Source organism: Perca fluviatilis, chromosome 23 (genome assembly GCF_010015445.1).
Source record: "Perca fluviatilis chromosome 23, GENO_Pfluv_1.0, whole genome shotgun sequence".
Lineage (NCBI taxonomy): Eukaryota > Metazoa > Chordata > Actinopteri > Perciformes > Percidae > Perca > Perca fluviatilis.
This window is the reverse complement of record NC_053134.1, coordinates 18,584,727-18,602,128: the sequence shown is the minus strand read 5'-3', so window position 1 is coordinate 18,602,128 and position 17,402 is coordinate 18,584,727. Positions and strand designations below refer to the sequence as shown.

The 17,402-nt window shown below is 38.4% G+C and overlaps 1 protein-coding gene across 1 annotated transcript in view; it reads left to right on the top strand.

Annotated features, from left to right (window-relative positions):
* The window catches only part of LOC120553458 (copine-8), a 91,595-nt gene that overhangs the window by 50,562 nt on the left and 23,631 nt on the right, over positions 1–17,402 (top strand). Inside the window, exons 7-11 of the mRNA XM_039791861.1 lie at positions 5,670–5,733; positions 6,901–7,004; positions 7,558–7,662; positions 11,361–11,402; positions 13,450–13,525. Of these exons, the coding sequence (XP_039647795.1) occupies positions 5,670–5,733; positions 6,901–7,004; positions 7,558–7,662; positions 11,361–11,402; positions 13,450–13,525 (391 nt within the window). The remainder of the gene's footprint in view (positions 1–5,669; positions 5,734–6,900; positions 7,005–7,557; positions 7,663–11,360; positions 11,403–13,449; positions 13,526–17,402) is intronic.

Sequence of the window (17,402 nt, the reverse complement as noted above, 5' to 3'; positions counted from 1 at the left end):
AGGGGGAATTTTATATTAACAAGACTGAAACTTTAATGTCATGGGTTACTGGTGAGAAAACATTTTTCAAGCATGCATTTTTCATTATGAGGGTGTAGTGACCACATTTACTTATTTTAAGTATTCAGATCCTTTACCTACTGCTAGTGAAAGTAACGGTATCAGTCTTAGTTTTTATTTTTGTATACATTATTTATAGTTTTTCAGGTAATCCTTACAAAAAGATTCGAACAGAAACCCTGAACATCTTAACAAATAAACAATCTCCGCCACCCAACCAAAACCCACCCCTCTTCAGACTTCAAATATTGGACCCCAAAAACCATCCAAATGCTGACATCCCCCAGAACATGTCCCCCACTGAAGCTGGACTGTAGCAACATCTAGGACAGTCAGGATCAACATTGGGGAAGATTTTTGCGAGCCTCTCTTTTGAATAATGAAGACGGTAGAGAACTTTGAACTGTATCAAGCCATGACGTATACACAATGAGGAGTCACAGTCTTACATTTAAAATATAAATTAAGTAAGCAAGTAAGTGATATTAAATGTACCAGTACTTAAAGCTTTAGTGCCTAACTTTTTTTTTATTATGAGCGTCCCTTATATTGCCATAGTGCCATTGCCGAACGAGTTGATACAAAGCTAATTAAGACTCAGATCAGCTTCACAAAACTCTCTGTGTATTTGTCAGTATGGCTATGTTCAGAAGAAGTCCGACTTTCGGCCACAGAAACTCAAGGAAAGATAATTTCCTCTTCTGAAGAGTCCATCATGTTTTTTTAATCCTCCGTGTCCTCCTTGTAGTCTATATATTGGTGTACTGTAACTGAATGCATTATATTTTATAGGCTGATCACATGTAAAAATCCTCATCTGCAAAGTAACTGTCAGTAGTGGAGTCAAAAGTATTTCTCTCTGGAAGTAGAGCTGGGCAATATATTGATATTATATCGATATCGTGATATGAGTCTAGATATCGTCTTAGATTTTGGATATCGTAATATGGCATAAGTGGTGTCTTCTCCTGGTTTTAAAGGCTACATTACAGTAAAGTGATGTCATTTTCTGAACTTACCAGACTGATGTAACTGTTCTATTATTTGCCTTTACCCACTTAGTCATTATATCCACATTACTGATGATTATTTATCAAAAGTCTCATTGTGTAAATATTTTGTGAAAGCACCGATAGTCAACAGTACAATATCGTTGCGGTATCGATATCGAGGTATTTGGTCAAAAAAATCGTGATATTTGATTTTCTCCATATCGCCCAGCCCTGTCTGGAAGTATAAAGAAGCATGGAATAATGAGTCTTAATGATAAATAATCATTCTCAGCTGGACCTTTTGCCCTATTTTAAAGAATAATATGTTTAGTTCTGACGAAGGTTGGTGATATCTATAGCTTGTAATTGGTACACAGACAACCCATGTGTCCATCTTGTACTTTGACACCCATCGCGCTGTGTCAACAAGTATTCACGCTGTTCATGATGTATAATGCTGCCAAAGCAAGAGAGCATGTACAAAATGTTCTTTTGTGTAAAAGGTGAAGAGCAGGAATTTGCGAGAGCAGTTAATTGGTATTGTGAAATTGTTGAAAATTAGATGAAGTGCGTGGAGAGTCAAGTGCCAATATTGAATTTTAATATTGCAGAATAATACTCTTAACCACTTTTTTATTTTTTTTATTTTAACACGTTTCTCACTCCCAACTGAACCTCACACATCACTTTACCTCATTCATTATTCTTGTTGGTTTTGCGTGTGCAGTAGATGTGACCGTAAGCCACAATACAGGTTTTGGGGTGGGATCCTCTGGGCGGTTCTGTGGCACTATACTTGTTCTATTCAGAGTTTGACAAGCTGTCTCTGGGCGTCAGTAGGGTTACAGAACATGTACTTCCATCTGGATGGTAAAATGATTTGCAAGAGGATGTCAATAAACCTAGGGCACGCCTGTCAAAAATATTTCACATAACATCACCCACAGTGCGGCAGAACAGGGACAGTTCTCCTTCAAGTGATGCTGTAGCATTAATAACATCAACACTAGCTAGTGTATCAATAATGTCTCCTACAGAGGAAGTACATCAGTATTGCCATATTGATTCTCGTAGGCAGGTGAATAAGGTCTGCCTCACTTTCTATCACTCTTCCAGTTTTTTGTCTTAATTAGTCTCAATCAGTCTTCCTTTTGAATATAGTTGACTCCTCTCACACACATAATGCATACAATTCCAGCAGACTCCACCTCTATGTGCTGTCTAGAAAATAAAAGGAAATGAGAAAGGAGCAAAAGTCTCCTCTCTCCCCAGGGTGCTAAAAAGAGAAAAGGCAAAAAAAAGAAAAGAAAAAGCTCTCAGGTATTCAATGCAAAGCATCAGTTCTAGGTTCTATTTCATTTTGATAAGTCTGCCATTTCAAAAGCACTAATCCTCCCTCCCGAGTTCCTCTTTCTGGAGTAAAAGGAGACTTACAATTACATTCACGCAGAGGTCTTCAACCCCAATTCAGGGCTGTCTAAATGACTGCCTGAGTCGATTCGTGCAAGGTGGGTCTCTCAGAGCGGAGCTCATCATACGATAGGTCCCTTTGTCGGATTGCAAGACCTCTCAAAAGTCGAGTCAGAATATGTTATCCGGTTCGTCCTCCCACACATGGATAGCTTCCTTTTAAAGGTGTATTCTGGTTGGAGGATTGTCATGGAGATCCATTGCTATTACTGTATGCATCTGATTAAGTATTGAAATATAACTGTCCAGGAAATCAAGCATTTAAATGATTTCAAGTAAGTTTTATAACATTTCTGAGTGTACATTTCTTTAATATTATACTTTACGATGCAGAACAAAATGAATAAGTGTTGTAGTAAACCTTTCACCGGTAAACCACTTTTTTTTTTTTTTTTTAAGAATTTAAAATATTTTAAGCTAATGAATGTTTTTATATTGACAATGGATGAAATGACTATGTATAATGTGAAAGGGATCACACAGGGTGTCTGGGCAGCATTGATGTAATTAAAGTATGACTGGTTAAAGAGGAGAGGATGAATGTCAGAAGCTAAACCGTCTGCCGTGACTACTTTCTAACAGACTGAAAGAAACATTGTAGTTTTAGATGTGTGTGTGTGTGTGTGTGTGTGTGTGTGTGTGTGTGTGTGGAGGTGTTGAGTTCACCTTCTAGACTATGATGTTATTCAGAGGACGTGCTCACACATGCATTGCCTATCCCCACCTTTTACACACACACACACACACACACTTCATGGTCAACAGTGTTCCTTTTGTATCTTTGAAATGTTTTCATTTAGTGTGAAGTAGTAAAACTTTCCATGACGTTTGTTCTAGAGTCTAAACAGGGGTGTGCTTATACAGTAAATATGACATTTCCAGTAGGTCTTATTTCATTATGTGCGTTCACATTTAAAGGTCCCATGACATGGTGCTCTTTGGATGCTTTTATATAGGCCTTAGTGGTCCCCTAAACTGTATCTGAAGTCTTTTTCCCAAAATTCAGCATTGGTGCAGAATTGCAGCCACTAGAGCCAGTCCCACAATGAGCTTTCCTTAGGATGTGCCATTTCTGTGTCTGTAGCTACTGAGGAGGAGAGAGGGGGGCAAGGTGGAGGGTGGGGGTGTGGCCTTGACCAACTGCCACTTTGCTCGTTTGAAAGCCATGATGTCTCTCTCTCATGGGCTGTCCAAATTCTCTGGGCGGGCAAAGCAGAGAAAGGGGAGGTAACCTTGCTCCTTATGACCTCATAGGCTCAGTTTACACCTATTGCCATTTCTAGCCACTGGGGGACCATAGGCAGGCTGGGGGAACGCATATTAATGTTGAAAAACCTCATAAAGTGAAATTTTCATGCCATGGGACCTTTTATGTGTGACTTCTCCGCATTTGATCTGTTGGACTGATCACAAAATGATGCTAAACTGAGGTCCCTAACACTGACCAGACCTACACCTGCCTTAGGTTCATTGTAAACCATATAGAATAGAATAGATCTTTATTATCATTGTGCTTTGACAAATGAAAATCTGTAACATATAAGTTTGATGTCCATATAGGCGCAGCAACGAGATGTCCTCTTAGGCCACATTCTGCGTGAAATGAAATGCCACATTGGAACGTGGGCGGCTGCACTGCAATGTTTACACTGTGGCCAATTTTTCATCTCTTGCCCCCCTATTGCTGTGTCATTTATTAGAACCTTTTATGCCTCCGCGTCGGAGATAGCCGTGGCCTGAAGGGAATTTTCTTCAGATTTGGCACTTGGACCCATGGAAAACCTGATTATATTTCGGTGGTCAAAGCGAACTCTGTGTGACCTCATAAAACACGTTTTTGGCCATAACTGAAGAATTCATACGCTAGTTATGACAAAAAATGTATGTCTAATAAAAGTAAAAGTAAGTGAAATTAAAATGTCTAATTGGATAAAATGATGAAGTGCTGCCATTTTAAATCCAGAAGGTCAAAGGTCAATTTCACTGTGACATCATAATGCTCTGCAAAAAAAAAAAAAACTTTTCAGGACATTATTTAACGTCATAAGGGGAGACATTTGGTCGGATACTGAATTGGTGATATAATCTTGAAAAATGTGCTGATTGTTTAGAGCTTCTGTGCTGCCAGGTTGAAGGATACACTTAATACATTTTATTAAACTGCTTCAAAGTCTTAACTACATACATAAATTACATGAGTCTGGACAGACATGCATGTAAACTGCAACTTGACTGGTTGGCCGAGCCAAAAAAATGAAAATTATAAAAACAAAACTTTGTTCTTAAATCGTCACATACAATGTAGTGAAATGTAATTACTGCATTTAACCCATTCTAAGCATTAGTAGCAGTTGACAGCTATACATATAGCATCCATGGAGCAACTTGAGGTTCAGTGTCTTGCTCAGGGACACGTTGACATGTAGCCAGAGGAGCCTGGTATCGAACCGCCGATCTTGTGGTTGAGGGTCGGACCAGTCTACCTTCGAGCCACAAGTCACCCCACACAACTGCGAGGCATTAATTCTAGTTTTACTTTCACTCAAACGCTAGTAAAAATAAAAATGACATTTTTTAACAGTACAAATCTCCTCTGCATCACCTCCCGCCCAGCGTGCAATCAGCCACAATCACTGCAAAATGTCACGACACTGATGAGACTGTGTCGGTGTCTTGGGAAAGAATCTCAATTTTTACTTCTTTCCGATATCAACACGCCACAGCGCCAGTATGGAACATCACTGAGTAAACAAACGAGGCAATGGGACATGGTCCGTGTGGGACGGGACTAGTTTCAGCATTCAAACACGCAGGGTCCAATCCTGCTGCGAGAAGGTCGCCATCCAACCTGGAAGCCGCTCTGGGATGTGTGTGGAACTAGTCCCGTCGTTATCAAAACACGCTTGATGCCATCATTGCTCCTCTTCTAGTGTACACACCGCTCTGATGTCGAGATAGTAATTCCGGTTGGGAAATATGAGATGCCTTCCAGTTATTCCACAATGTCAACTTTACCTTGACCCCGAGTGCAGGGAACAGCAGAGACGGAGGAGGAAGGATACATGTAGAGTAAACAACGTGCCAAATACACTATCCATGTGATTGTGATGTCTTAACTCTTTGCTATGTTATGTGTCGTGTGTACAGAGGCATCCAAGGCAAGAATTGCGGGACCATTATTGTGAAAGCTGAGGAGCTGAACAACTGCAGGGTGAGGACGGATGAACACTCCCTGGAGAGTCTCTGTTATCCTGTGACTGTTGTGTTTCTCTGTCTTTTCTGCATCTTTTTTTCTGCTCTGTCTTTGCAGACTGATCTCATGAAGTGGCGTGTGTATGACACGCCAATTCGTATGCTATTATTGCCGTGTTATCAAGACGCATACTCGCTTTTTAGCGTGTATATCAACGCCATATGGCCTCCATTGACTTGCGGTTGCGTGGGGATTTACACCGTAGCGAGTAGTATGAAAGGGCGAACCGTAGCTTTCTTCTCGCGATAACATGCCAAGTGGCGATAACACGCCAAGTAGCAATAACACGCCAAGTGGCGTGTATGTGTTCGCCCGCTGTATACAGCGTAGACATCCACGCTGAAAGCTTAAAATGCGTACAGATAACACGCCACTTGCTTAAGAAAGTTGCTGTGTATATTTCCGCAAAGTCATGATGCCATGTTGGTCTTTGTCTTCCTGCTCCTTTCCCTGGCAGGACATTTGTATCGGAGGATTCAAGGCACAATAGCTGTGGGAACTGAATTTTGAGTGTGAATAATGTTCATCTGTCAGACTTAAGAAGAAGTTCAAATGGCGTGAGAGGACCTTTTGTCCTTTGAGTAATATATTTAATGTTTAAATAAGGTGGTGTCTCCAAACTTACCTCAATTATAACTTGTCTCCTTGTAGTTGTACTACAGCACTTACTTTTTAAAAATAAGTTTGGAGACACTACCTTATTACTACATTAGGAAAGATGCGTTGTTTGTGATTTAATAACATTTCGCTATAGAGAATTGATCCCAAGAAGTTCGAATTTGTGAATATCTTTGCTTACGTTTATAAAACCGAGAGCATGTGTTTTACTACGTGGCTCTACTTTGTCTTTTATTACGTCAACAATCAAAGACCGCTTTTGCGTTCAGTTTGTCATTACCAAAGAAAAATGGCTTTTTTTCCCAGAACTATTTGGCTCTAAACTTTTCCACAAACGGCCTCAATCGATCAGAAATCATCAATCTACAAAACATGTTGCATTCAAAGGGAAATACGGTCTGCAGATGGGATTCTATACACTCCTCAATGTTAACAAAAGACATGGACTACCACTTGCAATGTATAATCCATACATTTATTCTGTCTTTTTCTGTCTCTACTCATTAGGAATCGGTAATGATGCAGTTCTGCGGGAACAAGTTGGACAAAAAGGATTTCTTCGGCAAGTCCGATCCCTTCCTGGTCTTCTACAGGAGCAATGAGGATGGCACGTGAGTTCCCCTCCCCCTTCCTCCTTCGCTCTCCGTCCATCTTTCCTTCTCCCCTTCTCCCCTTTCATGTTTGGTTTAATCCTTCCCTGGATCCAAAGGAAATTGGTTTCATTGATTTGCCTTAGATTAAAAACCGGGCTGCCTGTTTAAGCACGTTTGTGAATTACATGTGGAAATGTTTGTGTATGTATGTGTGTGTGTGTGTGTTCGATCCAGCTCTGTGGGCTCTCTTTTCCATCCTGCGGTGTGTGACAAGTCCGATAAGACCTTGTGCTCTGAGGGCAGAAGACACCAAGTCCACCTGCTAGCCAAGGGACTAATGAAATCACCTCTTTGCAGTGTGTGTCTATGTGTGTATTTTTGTGCATGTGTGTGTCAGGGCAGTAGTCGAGTTCCACGGCCCTCCACGTTTACTCTGTTGGCAGAAAGTCACCTCTTTGACTTCATTCCCTTTTCTGTTTCCCCCTCTCTCCCCTCAAATCTTATTTCTTTCTCCCTTCGTTTGTTTTTTCCTTTTCTCACTGTATTTTTTCCTCTCCTCGTCTCTCTGCAGGTTTACCATCTGCCACAAGACAGAGGTGGTGAAGAATACATTGAACCCAGTGTGGCAGGCCTTTAAGATCTCTGTTCGAGCTCTTTGCAACGGTGATTACGACAGGTGAGTCCATTTGTTTTTAGATACTAGCTATTTCGGCAACTTAAACAGAATACAACAACACAGACAACCCCCTGATTCATCAGTGAGTTATTTTCAATTTCAAACACACTGAAAATTTCATGCAAGGTAATATGGGCAACATATGTGATTTGATGAATGGTCCTGCAGTGTGCCTCTTCAGTCTGCTTACACACAGCATAGCACTGCTGGCTGTTGCTCACCAAAGAGTCTGTCTTTTGGCATATATTGAAAACGTTTTAGTCATTTTTAGTGTGAGAAACCCAAATATCCGTAATAATAAAGGAGGTACTGGAGGTATAAACAGCTTATACTTTTATTATGTAACTATTATACTAATTTTTACCTTTGTCTGCATAATGTTCTGTCTGTTTAGGCTGACTGGGATATGAATAATGAGCCTCGACACTGTGCATCTGAACACACTCACTTCTGCAGCCTTTTATTGTTTACCATGCATTGGGGAGAGTAATAAAATAAAGAGAAAATAACAGCGGTGCATCACCGTGAGTGTCTGGGTTACATTTTCCCTGAGGCCACTCGTATGAAAAATGTACGCACTATATTTTGTAAGGCGCTAAGGAAAGTAGCATTCAATAACACCCATCACCCAGTGTGAATGAAAAATGTATGAAGCTGTTTTCAGCTGCTAAGTAGAAATATTATTGTATATGGCAGATTCAGCAGGAAGGCAAAGATGATTTGGCAGACAAAAATTGCGTAATATTTTGTGTTATTTTCTGGAGAAAAAGCAGTGCAGATGTATGCTTTTTCCTCCTTGTTTTCTATAAGGATTATTCCATCTAAATCAATACTTTCATACATTTCAGTGGAGGTGAGATTTCTTCTTATTCTGCACAGCAGCATGGTGGTTCCACTTTGGTTCATGTAACTGCAGTCTTATCTAGATGATGTGTTCAGGGGTATGCTGTACTTCACAGGCTTTTTGGGAGATAAGTAATGTTTTCTGGTGGTCTAGTTTATATTTAGGTCACGAGTTTACAGAGAGAGGGGGCAGACTGCTGCTTCAATTCTCTTACTGTAAACTGTGTACTGAACAAAGAGCCAAAAAACTATGTATTCTTAAGTCAGAACTCGATTACATTACTCTGCATTTATTTTGATACCACAACAAGTGTCATCCTGCACGCAGTCTCTCTATTTGCCTGAATAGGTCTTTGATTGAGTATGAATGTGGAACGTGATTGTGTGGCTTTTTTTTTTTTTTTTGTATTGGACCAAAGGCAGGGGATTTATAATTCAGCTTTACGAAACATCGTCCATTGTCCATTGCGCTGATCCAGGAACTACCTTGAATGCAGGAGCTGTCAGTGGAACTTGCTGTTATTAATTGGGTGATGGACAGGGCTCTCGCTGAGGGGATGCTATCTTTGTGGCCGATAACATTGCCATTCAAAACATCTATCTTATTTGGAAAGGAATGTCAGTAAATTCTGCTGCTACTCTGTATCTATTCATTTTTGGTAACCTTCAGTTTTACAGGTCCGCAATCTCCTAAATGTTTAATCAAAATTCCTACCATGTTTTCTGAAAAGAGCTACATACTTTGGTACTTATTACTGGGAAATTGTCCTCAAAAGAAGAGCTACGCTAAAAGAAAATATTCATTCGTTAAGGAAAAGTTTTCATATAGTTTGAATTGTCTGCTTGCCTGCAGAAAAATGCGGAATTTTACATGTTCAGCTGACCTGCAGTGCTCTGACTAAAAGGTCTCTATAGGTTACATTAGCAATTCGTTTAAATGAATTATGTAATAAAAATTTGACGTTATTAGAAAATTCTGCTTCTACATATACTGCTTACTTTAGATCTCAGGAGAAGTCTGAGAAAACGAGTAAGTAGGTAAAAGTGTGTCTCTCTCATGTCAGTCCTGTGTTTGTGTCCGGTGTTGACAGGAGCTGTGAAGTGAAAAGGGCACAAAGAAGGTTTAGCTTAGTTCAGCTAGCATTGATCTGAAAGTTTGGTATCAGTAAGCTTATTAGAGTTGAATCTATGTGGGACTCACAGAAATACAACACACACACACACACACACACACACACACACACACACACACACACACACACACACACACACACACACACACACACACACACACACACACACACACACACACACACACACTACTCACTCACATATACTCACACATTGAATCTGTCTCTGCAGCCTGGGAAAGGAGATAAGGAGGGAGCTCAAGCTGGCAAACAATAGAAAACGGTGTCTCTCTGCTCCTGGGTCTCACACACACACACACACACACACTCACTCACTCACTCACTCACTCACTCACTCACTCACCACTCACTCACTCACTCACTCACTCACTCACTCACTCACTCACCTCATCAAAGCTCAGAGTGAGGAGGGGATGTTTCCTTCTAAGATGTGAAGTAACACCGACTTAATGAGACACACGCCCAGAAACCCATACATGTATACACACATTATGCCAACAGCTCTGCAAATACAGGTTTCTCTGGAGGAGAGAGTGTTAAGCCAACCAGGAGACACCTTCATCCCCAGAGTGCCCATCACTATGAGCCAGCTCATTCCCATTCCTTTACTCTAATGTGCATCTGGCTCTCCAAGCAGCTCTAAAGCCCATTAATGATGCTTTGTATTTCCGCTTCTTCTCATATTGAAAGATGTAAAGTGCATTTTTGGCTCAGGTTTTGAATTAGGTATCATTTGCTTTTAGAAAGCCGCCCAATCTCTGAACAGTAAGTTCAGAATAAAGTCAAACAAGATTCAGTCTGCTCAAAAACTTGTATACAGTCCAATGTGACCCGTCTCCACTTCCTGCTGTCAGAAAGACAAACTTCATCGGCCAAGAGAGTATGAGCATTATCTGATTTTGTCACTCTGACTTTCTTTTATTACTTTCTGTCATTTTTTTTTTTTTGCCATTTTCACACCATATTCTCTTCCTCTTGCTCTCTCTCTCTCTCCCCTTTATTCTCCCCAGCAGAGTGCCTTTTGCTCTGTCCGTTTTAATTCAGTCTCTGTTCTATTATCCCTTTGCCTCACCCTTCTCGCTCTCTACGTATACGTATCACTCTCCTGCTTTTGTCAGAAAGAAATGACCCTCCTGTTGAAGATATTGGTAGATGGAGTGATAGCACAGCATATCTGCCTTTTGCAGACTATTCTGTTTTTTCTCTCCCCCATTTCCTTGTAAGCTATAATGGGATGCAGAAAAAGATGTATTTGGAGATGAAGAGCGCACATTATCAGTGAAAAATACAGTGACGGGCAGACCGTGTGGGATACAGATAAGCTGCAGAATGGATCTGCTTCTCCTAATGGCTTCATGACAACAATGACAAAAGAAATTAGCTTTCTTCTGATCAAGTGTTAGACTTAGCATCTATGTGTATTTTATAATTTCACAAGTATAGAAGATAGCATTTTTAATATGAGTATAGTAAGTAAGTTTAGTTGTTCTCTGGAGAAAAAACAAATTCTTTTTTTTTTTTATTTAAATGTCCAGCAACATCATCTTTCACCTTCTAGATATGGTGCATGTTGCCACGAAGCATTGCAATGCCTCAAGAAATACAGAAATCCTATCAGGAGAAACGTCATTAGACCCATAATTCAGGAAACTAAAACAAATCTGTCTTTTTAATCTGATCCTCATCTTGTGCCTCTCCCAACAGAACAATCAAGGTTGAGGTGTACGACTGGGACAGAGATGGCAGGTAATTCCTCTCTTTTATTTGACCACTTCTATTGTTCTTTTTGTAGTTTAACTATCATAAAACCCTTTAAATTACACACTGCAAACACATATAATATGTCCTGGGATCCATACATTACAACTGATCTGGCAAGTTCTGGCAATCCAGTACCAACTTTGTTTGAATTGATCTAGATGCACGATTAGACAGATTCTGTTTTCATGTGACTCAGCACCTCTGCTGTTTGTTACTTTAAGTATAAACAAAGCTTCAGGCTGCCGCATTCAAAAAACACATCTTTTTCATTTGAATGAAGCCACTGCTTTTCAGGATGGGCGATACCACAAAATTTGGTTCTGCTCCTATGCCAAGTTAGCCTGGATACCAGCCGAACTTAGCCCCGCCCACAACATTCGAGGTCGGGAAGTTCTGACTAGAATCTGAGTATGACCATGTCAGGCTAATGCCACGTAATACCAGGAGCAGAATTACAGACATTAATAAAGATTCCATGATGTCGTGATTTTAGAAGTGCAGCTTCTGAATGCATTTTCATTACAATTTTGGGATTTGCAAAACATTTTTTATTTTTTACTATTCTGTGTAAATTACTACAATCACATGCATCTTAAGACACAAGATATCTTTTTTTTTAATGATTTATATCAAATACATCTATTGTGTGAGCTCTGTAAACTAACAAGTAACAATCGCAGAGGGCTACGGCAGAACATCGCACTGTCGTCGGGCAAAAACTTTTGCCGGAATGCAATGTGATGTCATCTGGCTGCATTGGCCAATCCAATATGTGCAGGCACACATTCGTGGTAGATTACTTTTGAAATGAATGCTGTTATTTATACTCTCTACCTTGTGATTGTCCTGAAAAAGATCAAATAATTGCCACCATGATAACTTTCCAGAACAGTTCAATCGTTGTGCATCTGATGAGTCTTTAGACTCGTGGCTCTATTACTCCAACTGAAACTCAACTCCTGGATCCGATTTTTATTGTCCCCTCGCATTTTTTTAAAGCAGAGCTGCTTTTGATCTGAACGGCCACTTAGTTTGACAAAAATAACAATTACTTGAACAAAACAACACAAAAAGGATGACACAGTTCTCAACAACGGTTGTGTTTGTTTGGGCAAATTTTATAGCGTCATAGTGTTTCGTACTATATTGTGAGGATAGCAGGTTGTTGTAAAGATATAAATCTGATATGCAATGATAACCTCCCTACTTGTAATCATCTGATAAATACGCGGCAATACATTCCCTAATTACTTCCTATGTTGATAAGATTCAACACTTTAGCTTCCTGTGCACGGCTAATCTTATCCAAGTCGCACATAATTGACACTACTGTATGTTTTCAGAAGGTAAGGTAGCTGGGTGCAGGACTGTCTCAGATTGACTGCGTAATGATGAGTCTGGATTCTGGCTGCTGACAGTCAGACAGAGAGAAAGGAGTGACATTTGTCAAACTGTAGTTGAACATGGAGTTGTTTCTCTATTATTTATGCTCTGCAATCTTTTCAGTGTTACTCTCAAATCTGATAGCGGGAACAGAGTGATGTCTTGGTGTAGCATTTTTTCAACGGGACTGAGAAATAATATTCATTTTTAACAAGCTGTTTGGTTGAACTGAGCTTTAGTGTTTGTTTCAACATGAATTTCTTCCTCGTGTTTGAGTTGCTCTCATATTCATCATTACATTACATGTCATTTAGCTGACGCTTTTATCCAAAGCGGCTTACAATTGCTATATATTTCAGAGGCCACACGCCTCTGGAGCAACTATGGGTTAACTGTCTTGCTCAGGTACACATTGGTTGATGGATTGCAGTGGGAATTAAACCCAGATCTCCCACACCAAAGGCATGTGTCATATCCACTGCGTTCCTCACCACCCATGGATCTCATCATGGATTTCACTTTAAGTTAAATAATTTGGGATTGTCACTACATCGTGGTCTGTGTGTGCTGTCAATCAAATAATCAATTGGAATATATTACTATTGATACTTTTTTGTTCTTGCTCTGTTTTTCTCACTTCTCTCTGTAGTCATGACTTTATCGGAGAATTCAGCACCAGCTACAGAGAACTATCCAGAGGGCAGAGCCAGTTCAATGTCTATGAGGTGAATTTGTGTGTGTATTTGTGTGTGAGCTTGCATGTATTCTCCTCTCCAGACCAGTGTACAGGTCAGCCTCCACCCACACACACACACACACACACAGTCCACAGTAATTGGACTACTAATACCATTGGGTTTCCATCTGGAACTTTTTCTACTAAAGTTGAATTGTAGTAAAACTCAACTGCCATTTCACTTTTGCTCTACTCAACAGTTTATTTTTATGTGAGGGGGGAAAAAAAAATCAAAAAAAAAACCAAAATTTCTTTTCTGCCAAAGACAGTTTTAGAGGATGTGAAACCAAAAAAAAAAATTTTTAATATTAAATAAAATTACAATAAAGTTTTAATTTTTTATCTAAAGATAGTTTTAAGGATGTTAACTGAACAAAAAAACTTATGCTTTCTAATAGTAGAAATATACTGCTTTAGTTTAAGGCAGTAGGAGTTAAAGCAGATCAAACATTATGGATCATGTCCACGTTTCTTTGACAATGTCACATTCCATAGAAATGGACACAAACCAGGTGCTTGAACATGAGACTTCAGAGCAGCAGATGTAATGTTGATGTTCACAGATCAGGATGTATTAGGGATGAACATGTTGTTAGGTCACTGACATTGATAAAATGTATGTAGCCAACTACATGACCATTACAAAATCTGCATGTAAAAGAGCCGGAGAGAGCAAATGCAAAGAGAAACTTAAAGGGATTATACCGGTGGCTGCGGGAGATTTAATGCAACATTACAAAGAATGAAACACTTTTACATTTTGAAAAAAAAAAAAAAAAAAAAAAAAAAAAAAAAAAAAAAAAAAAAAAAAAAAAAAAAAAAAAAAAAAAAAAAAAAAAAAAAAAAAAAAAAAAAAAAAAAAAAAAAAAAAAAAAAAAAAAAAAAAAAAAAAAAGAAAAAAAAAAAAATTAAAAAAAAAAAATAAAAAAAAAAAAAAAAAAAAAACAAAAAAAAAAAAAAAAAAAAAAAAAAAAAAAAAAAAAAAAAAAAAAAAAAAAAAAAAAAAAAAAAAAAAAAAAAAAAAAAAAACTCAACTTGGCAATTTATTTGGAAACTTTTTTTTTTTTTTTTTTTTTTTTTTTTTTTTTTTTTTTTTTTTTTTTTTAAAATTATCACATTTTGGCAACATTATTACATTTTGGAAACAAAATTTACATTTTTGGAAAAAAAAAAAAAAAACATTTTTTTTTTTTTTTTTTTTTTTTTTTTTTTTTTTTTTTTTATTTTTAAACAAATAACTTTTAAAACAAATTTTATTTACTAGAAAACAAAAATAACATAAGATGCCAAACGTTCTTTACCAGTCCCGAAACAAATTTACAAATGACAGATTCTTTGAACGGAAGGAATGTACCACATACCGGAGTGATGAGGTTTTGTATACATGTCGCCTTGACTACGGCAGTTATGGATCGAATCGTCAATAGAGCGGCCATCTTGGAACAGGGAGGCACTGCCCTATATACGTCTATGGGGCCGTCTTTAATGCATCAGACGTCAATGTAGGCAAAGGTCTAACGGAAATAAAATCACTATAAATCGTCAAATTATCTCCGCGATGTTCTAGTTTTTAAACCAAAAAGACAAAGAGACTAATTAATGTGTTAATACAAAGATATTTATTATAATCAGTTCACAGATATGAGTACAACGAAACGACTTCACCCCTTCTGAACTAAGAGGTTCTGCTTCAAAGTGAAGTTTAAACAGACTGAAATGTCCAGGCTCCCTCCCCACTAATGATTCATTTATTTCTGCATGTTTATTTATTTAACGGAACTTTTAAAACGTCTGCTGAATTCGACAATTCGCTCCCGTATCCTGATCGGTTTCTCTTCGGGCTTCCCTTCCCTCCAGCGGGCCCAGCAATACGGCCTGGGTCTCCAGCTGCGTGGTGTCGGTTTTGGCTCCCAGGAATGGGCAGTGAGCTCCAGGTCCTGCAGCTGCAGACGGACTCAGCTGCCCCCCGCTGTAGCAGCCGATCCGGCGCGGCTGTCGATACGTTCCCTGTGTTTCCGTCAGGTCCGCGTCATATAAAAACTCCAAACACCGACCACACGTAAAGTCACCATAAACTTCATTCACGCCATACACTCACTCAACAACAACACAAATTGACTGCGGCTCACCAACAACACCTCATCACTTCCGGTATGTGGTACATTCCCTTTCCGTGGAAGAATCTGTCATTTTGTAAATTTGTTTCGGGACTGGTAAAAGTGTTTTGCATCTTGTTAATTTGTTTTCTAAAATGTAAATTTGTTTTCGAAAATGTAAATTTGTTTTCTAAAATGTTATTTTGTTTTCCAAAATGTAAATTTGTTTTTCTAAAATGTAAATTTGTTTTCAAAAATGTTATTTTGTTTTCCAAAATGTAAATTTTTTTTCTAAAATGTTATTTTGTTTTCCCAAAATGTAAATTTGTTTTCAAAAATGTTATTTTGTTTTCCAAAATGTAAATTTGTTTTCCAAAATGTTAATTTGTTTTCAAAATGTAAATTTGTTTTCCTAAAATGTTATTTTTGTTTTCCAAAATATTAAAATTTGTTTTCTAAAAATAAAATGTTATTTTGTTTTCCAAAATGTAAATTTGTTTTCTAAAATGTTATTTTGTTTTCCAAAATGTAAATTTGTTTTCCAAAATGTTATTTTGTTTTCCAAAATGTTATTTTGTTTTCCAAAATGTTATTTTGTTTTCCAAAATGTAAATTTGTTTTCCAAAATGTAAATTTGTTTTCCAAAATGTAAAAGTGTTTCATTCTTTGTAATGTTGCATTGCACTTCCCGGCCACCGTAGAGTACTCCATCGATGTAGCGTTGCAAACCTATAACAGTTTGATGCTCAATGGACAGGTAATTCCACACATTCTTCTTCTTTGTCAAAACCCTCTGCCTACATTACCCACAATGCAATTTGACCACAGAAAGTTCGGTCGTAGATTTGAGTGTGTTATGCTAGTAGCGGCTAATGTAGCCTAGAGCTGCTAGCGTCAGGAGCTGATTTTTTTTGTTGTTCCAACCGGATCTGACTCAAGTGACATCCCTTGATGCAAATCATCCGATTTCAACAAAAGGTTTTATGCAACTTGTTTGCAGCAGTACTCCCCAAGGCCTGTAAACAGACTTTAATGTGTAAAATGAGTGGAGTTCTCCTTTTAAATTTGACTGTATTTCAAGGCAACAGTTTACTAGAAGGAATACATTTACTTGCATGCTTGGCCCACTATTTCCAGCCTCTCATATTTTCATATCTAAAGTTTCATCATGGGATGATGATGCTGATTGCCTGCTCATTGCCTACGATAGAGTCGATATATCCCGTACATGCAACATTTGTGTTAGGCCTACCAGGCCCAAAGAATCCCAATCCCATTGCTGCCCTTATTTTTAGTATCGGTAAGTTGCTATTGAGTGTTAAAAATGCTTTCCACAAACAAAGTTCCATTCACCTCCGTTGTACGGATGTAAAAAAAAAAAGTGAGGTAAAATGAAAAAATATTTGCAATATATAGTATGATTTAAATATGCCACCCATATAATCTGACATAATTTATACTGTATTTCTTTGTGTGGAGAATAATTAATGATTAAGGATGATGAGCTCTCATAAGACTTTAACATTTTTATCCTTACTTTCTCTCATGCACACACACACACACACACACACACACACACACACACACACACACACACGCACACACTGACAGACAGTTATGATTGATCACTGGCTTATCTTCTCCCAGGAAGAGTCAACACTTCTTGATTAACAGAGTACCACACAGAGAGGAGAGCGCACAGGGGACTGTCATTTTAGACAGCTGCTGTTTGCCTAATATCGCTCAGATGTGCACATGCACAAAGGTGCA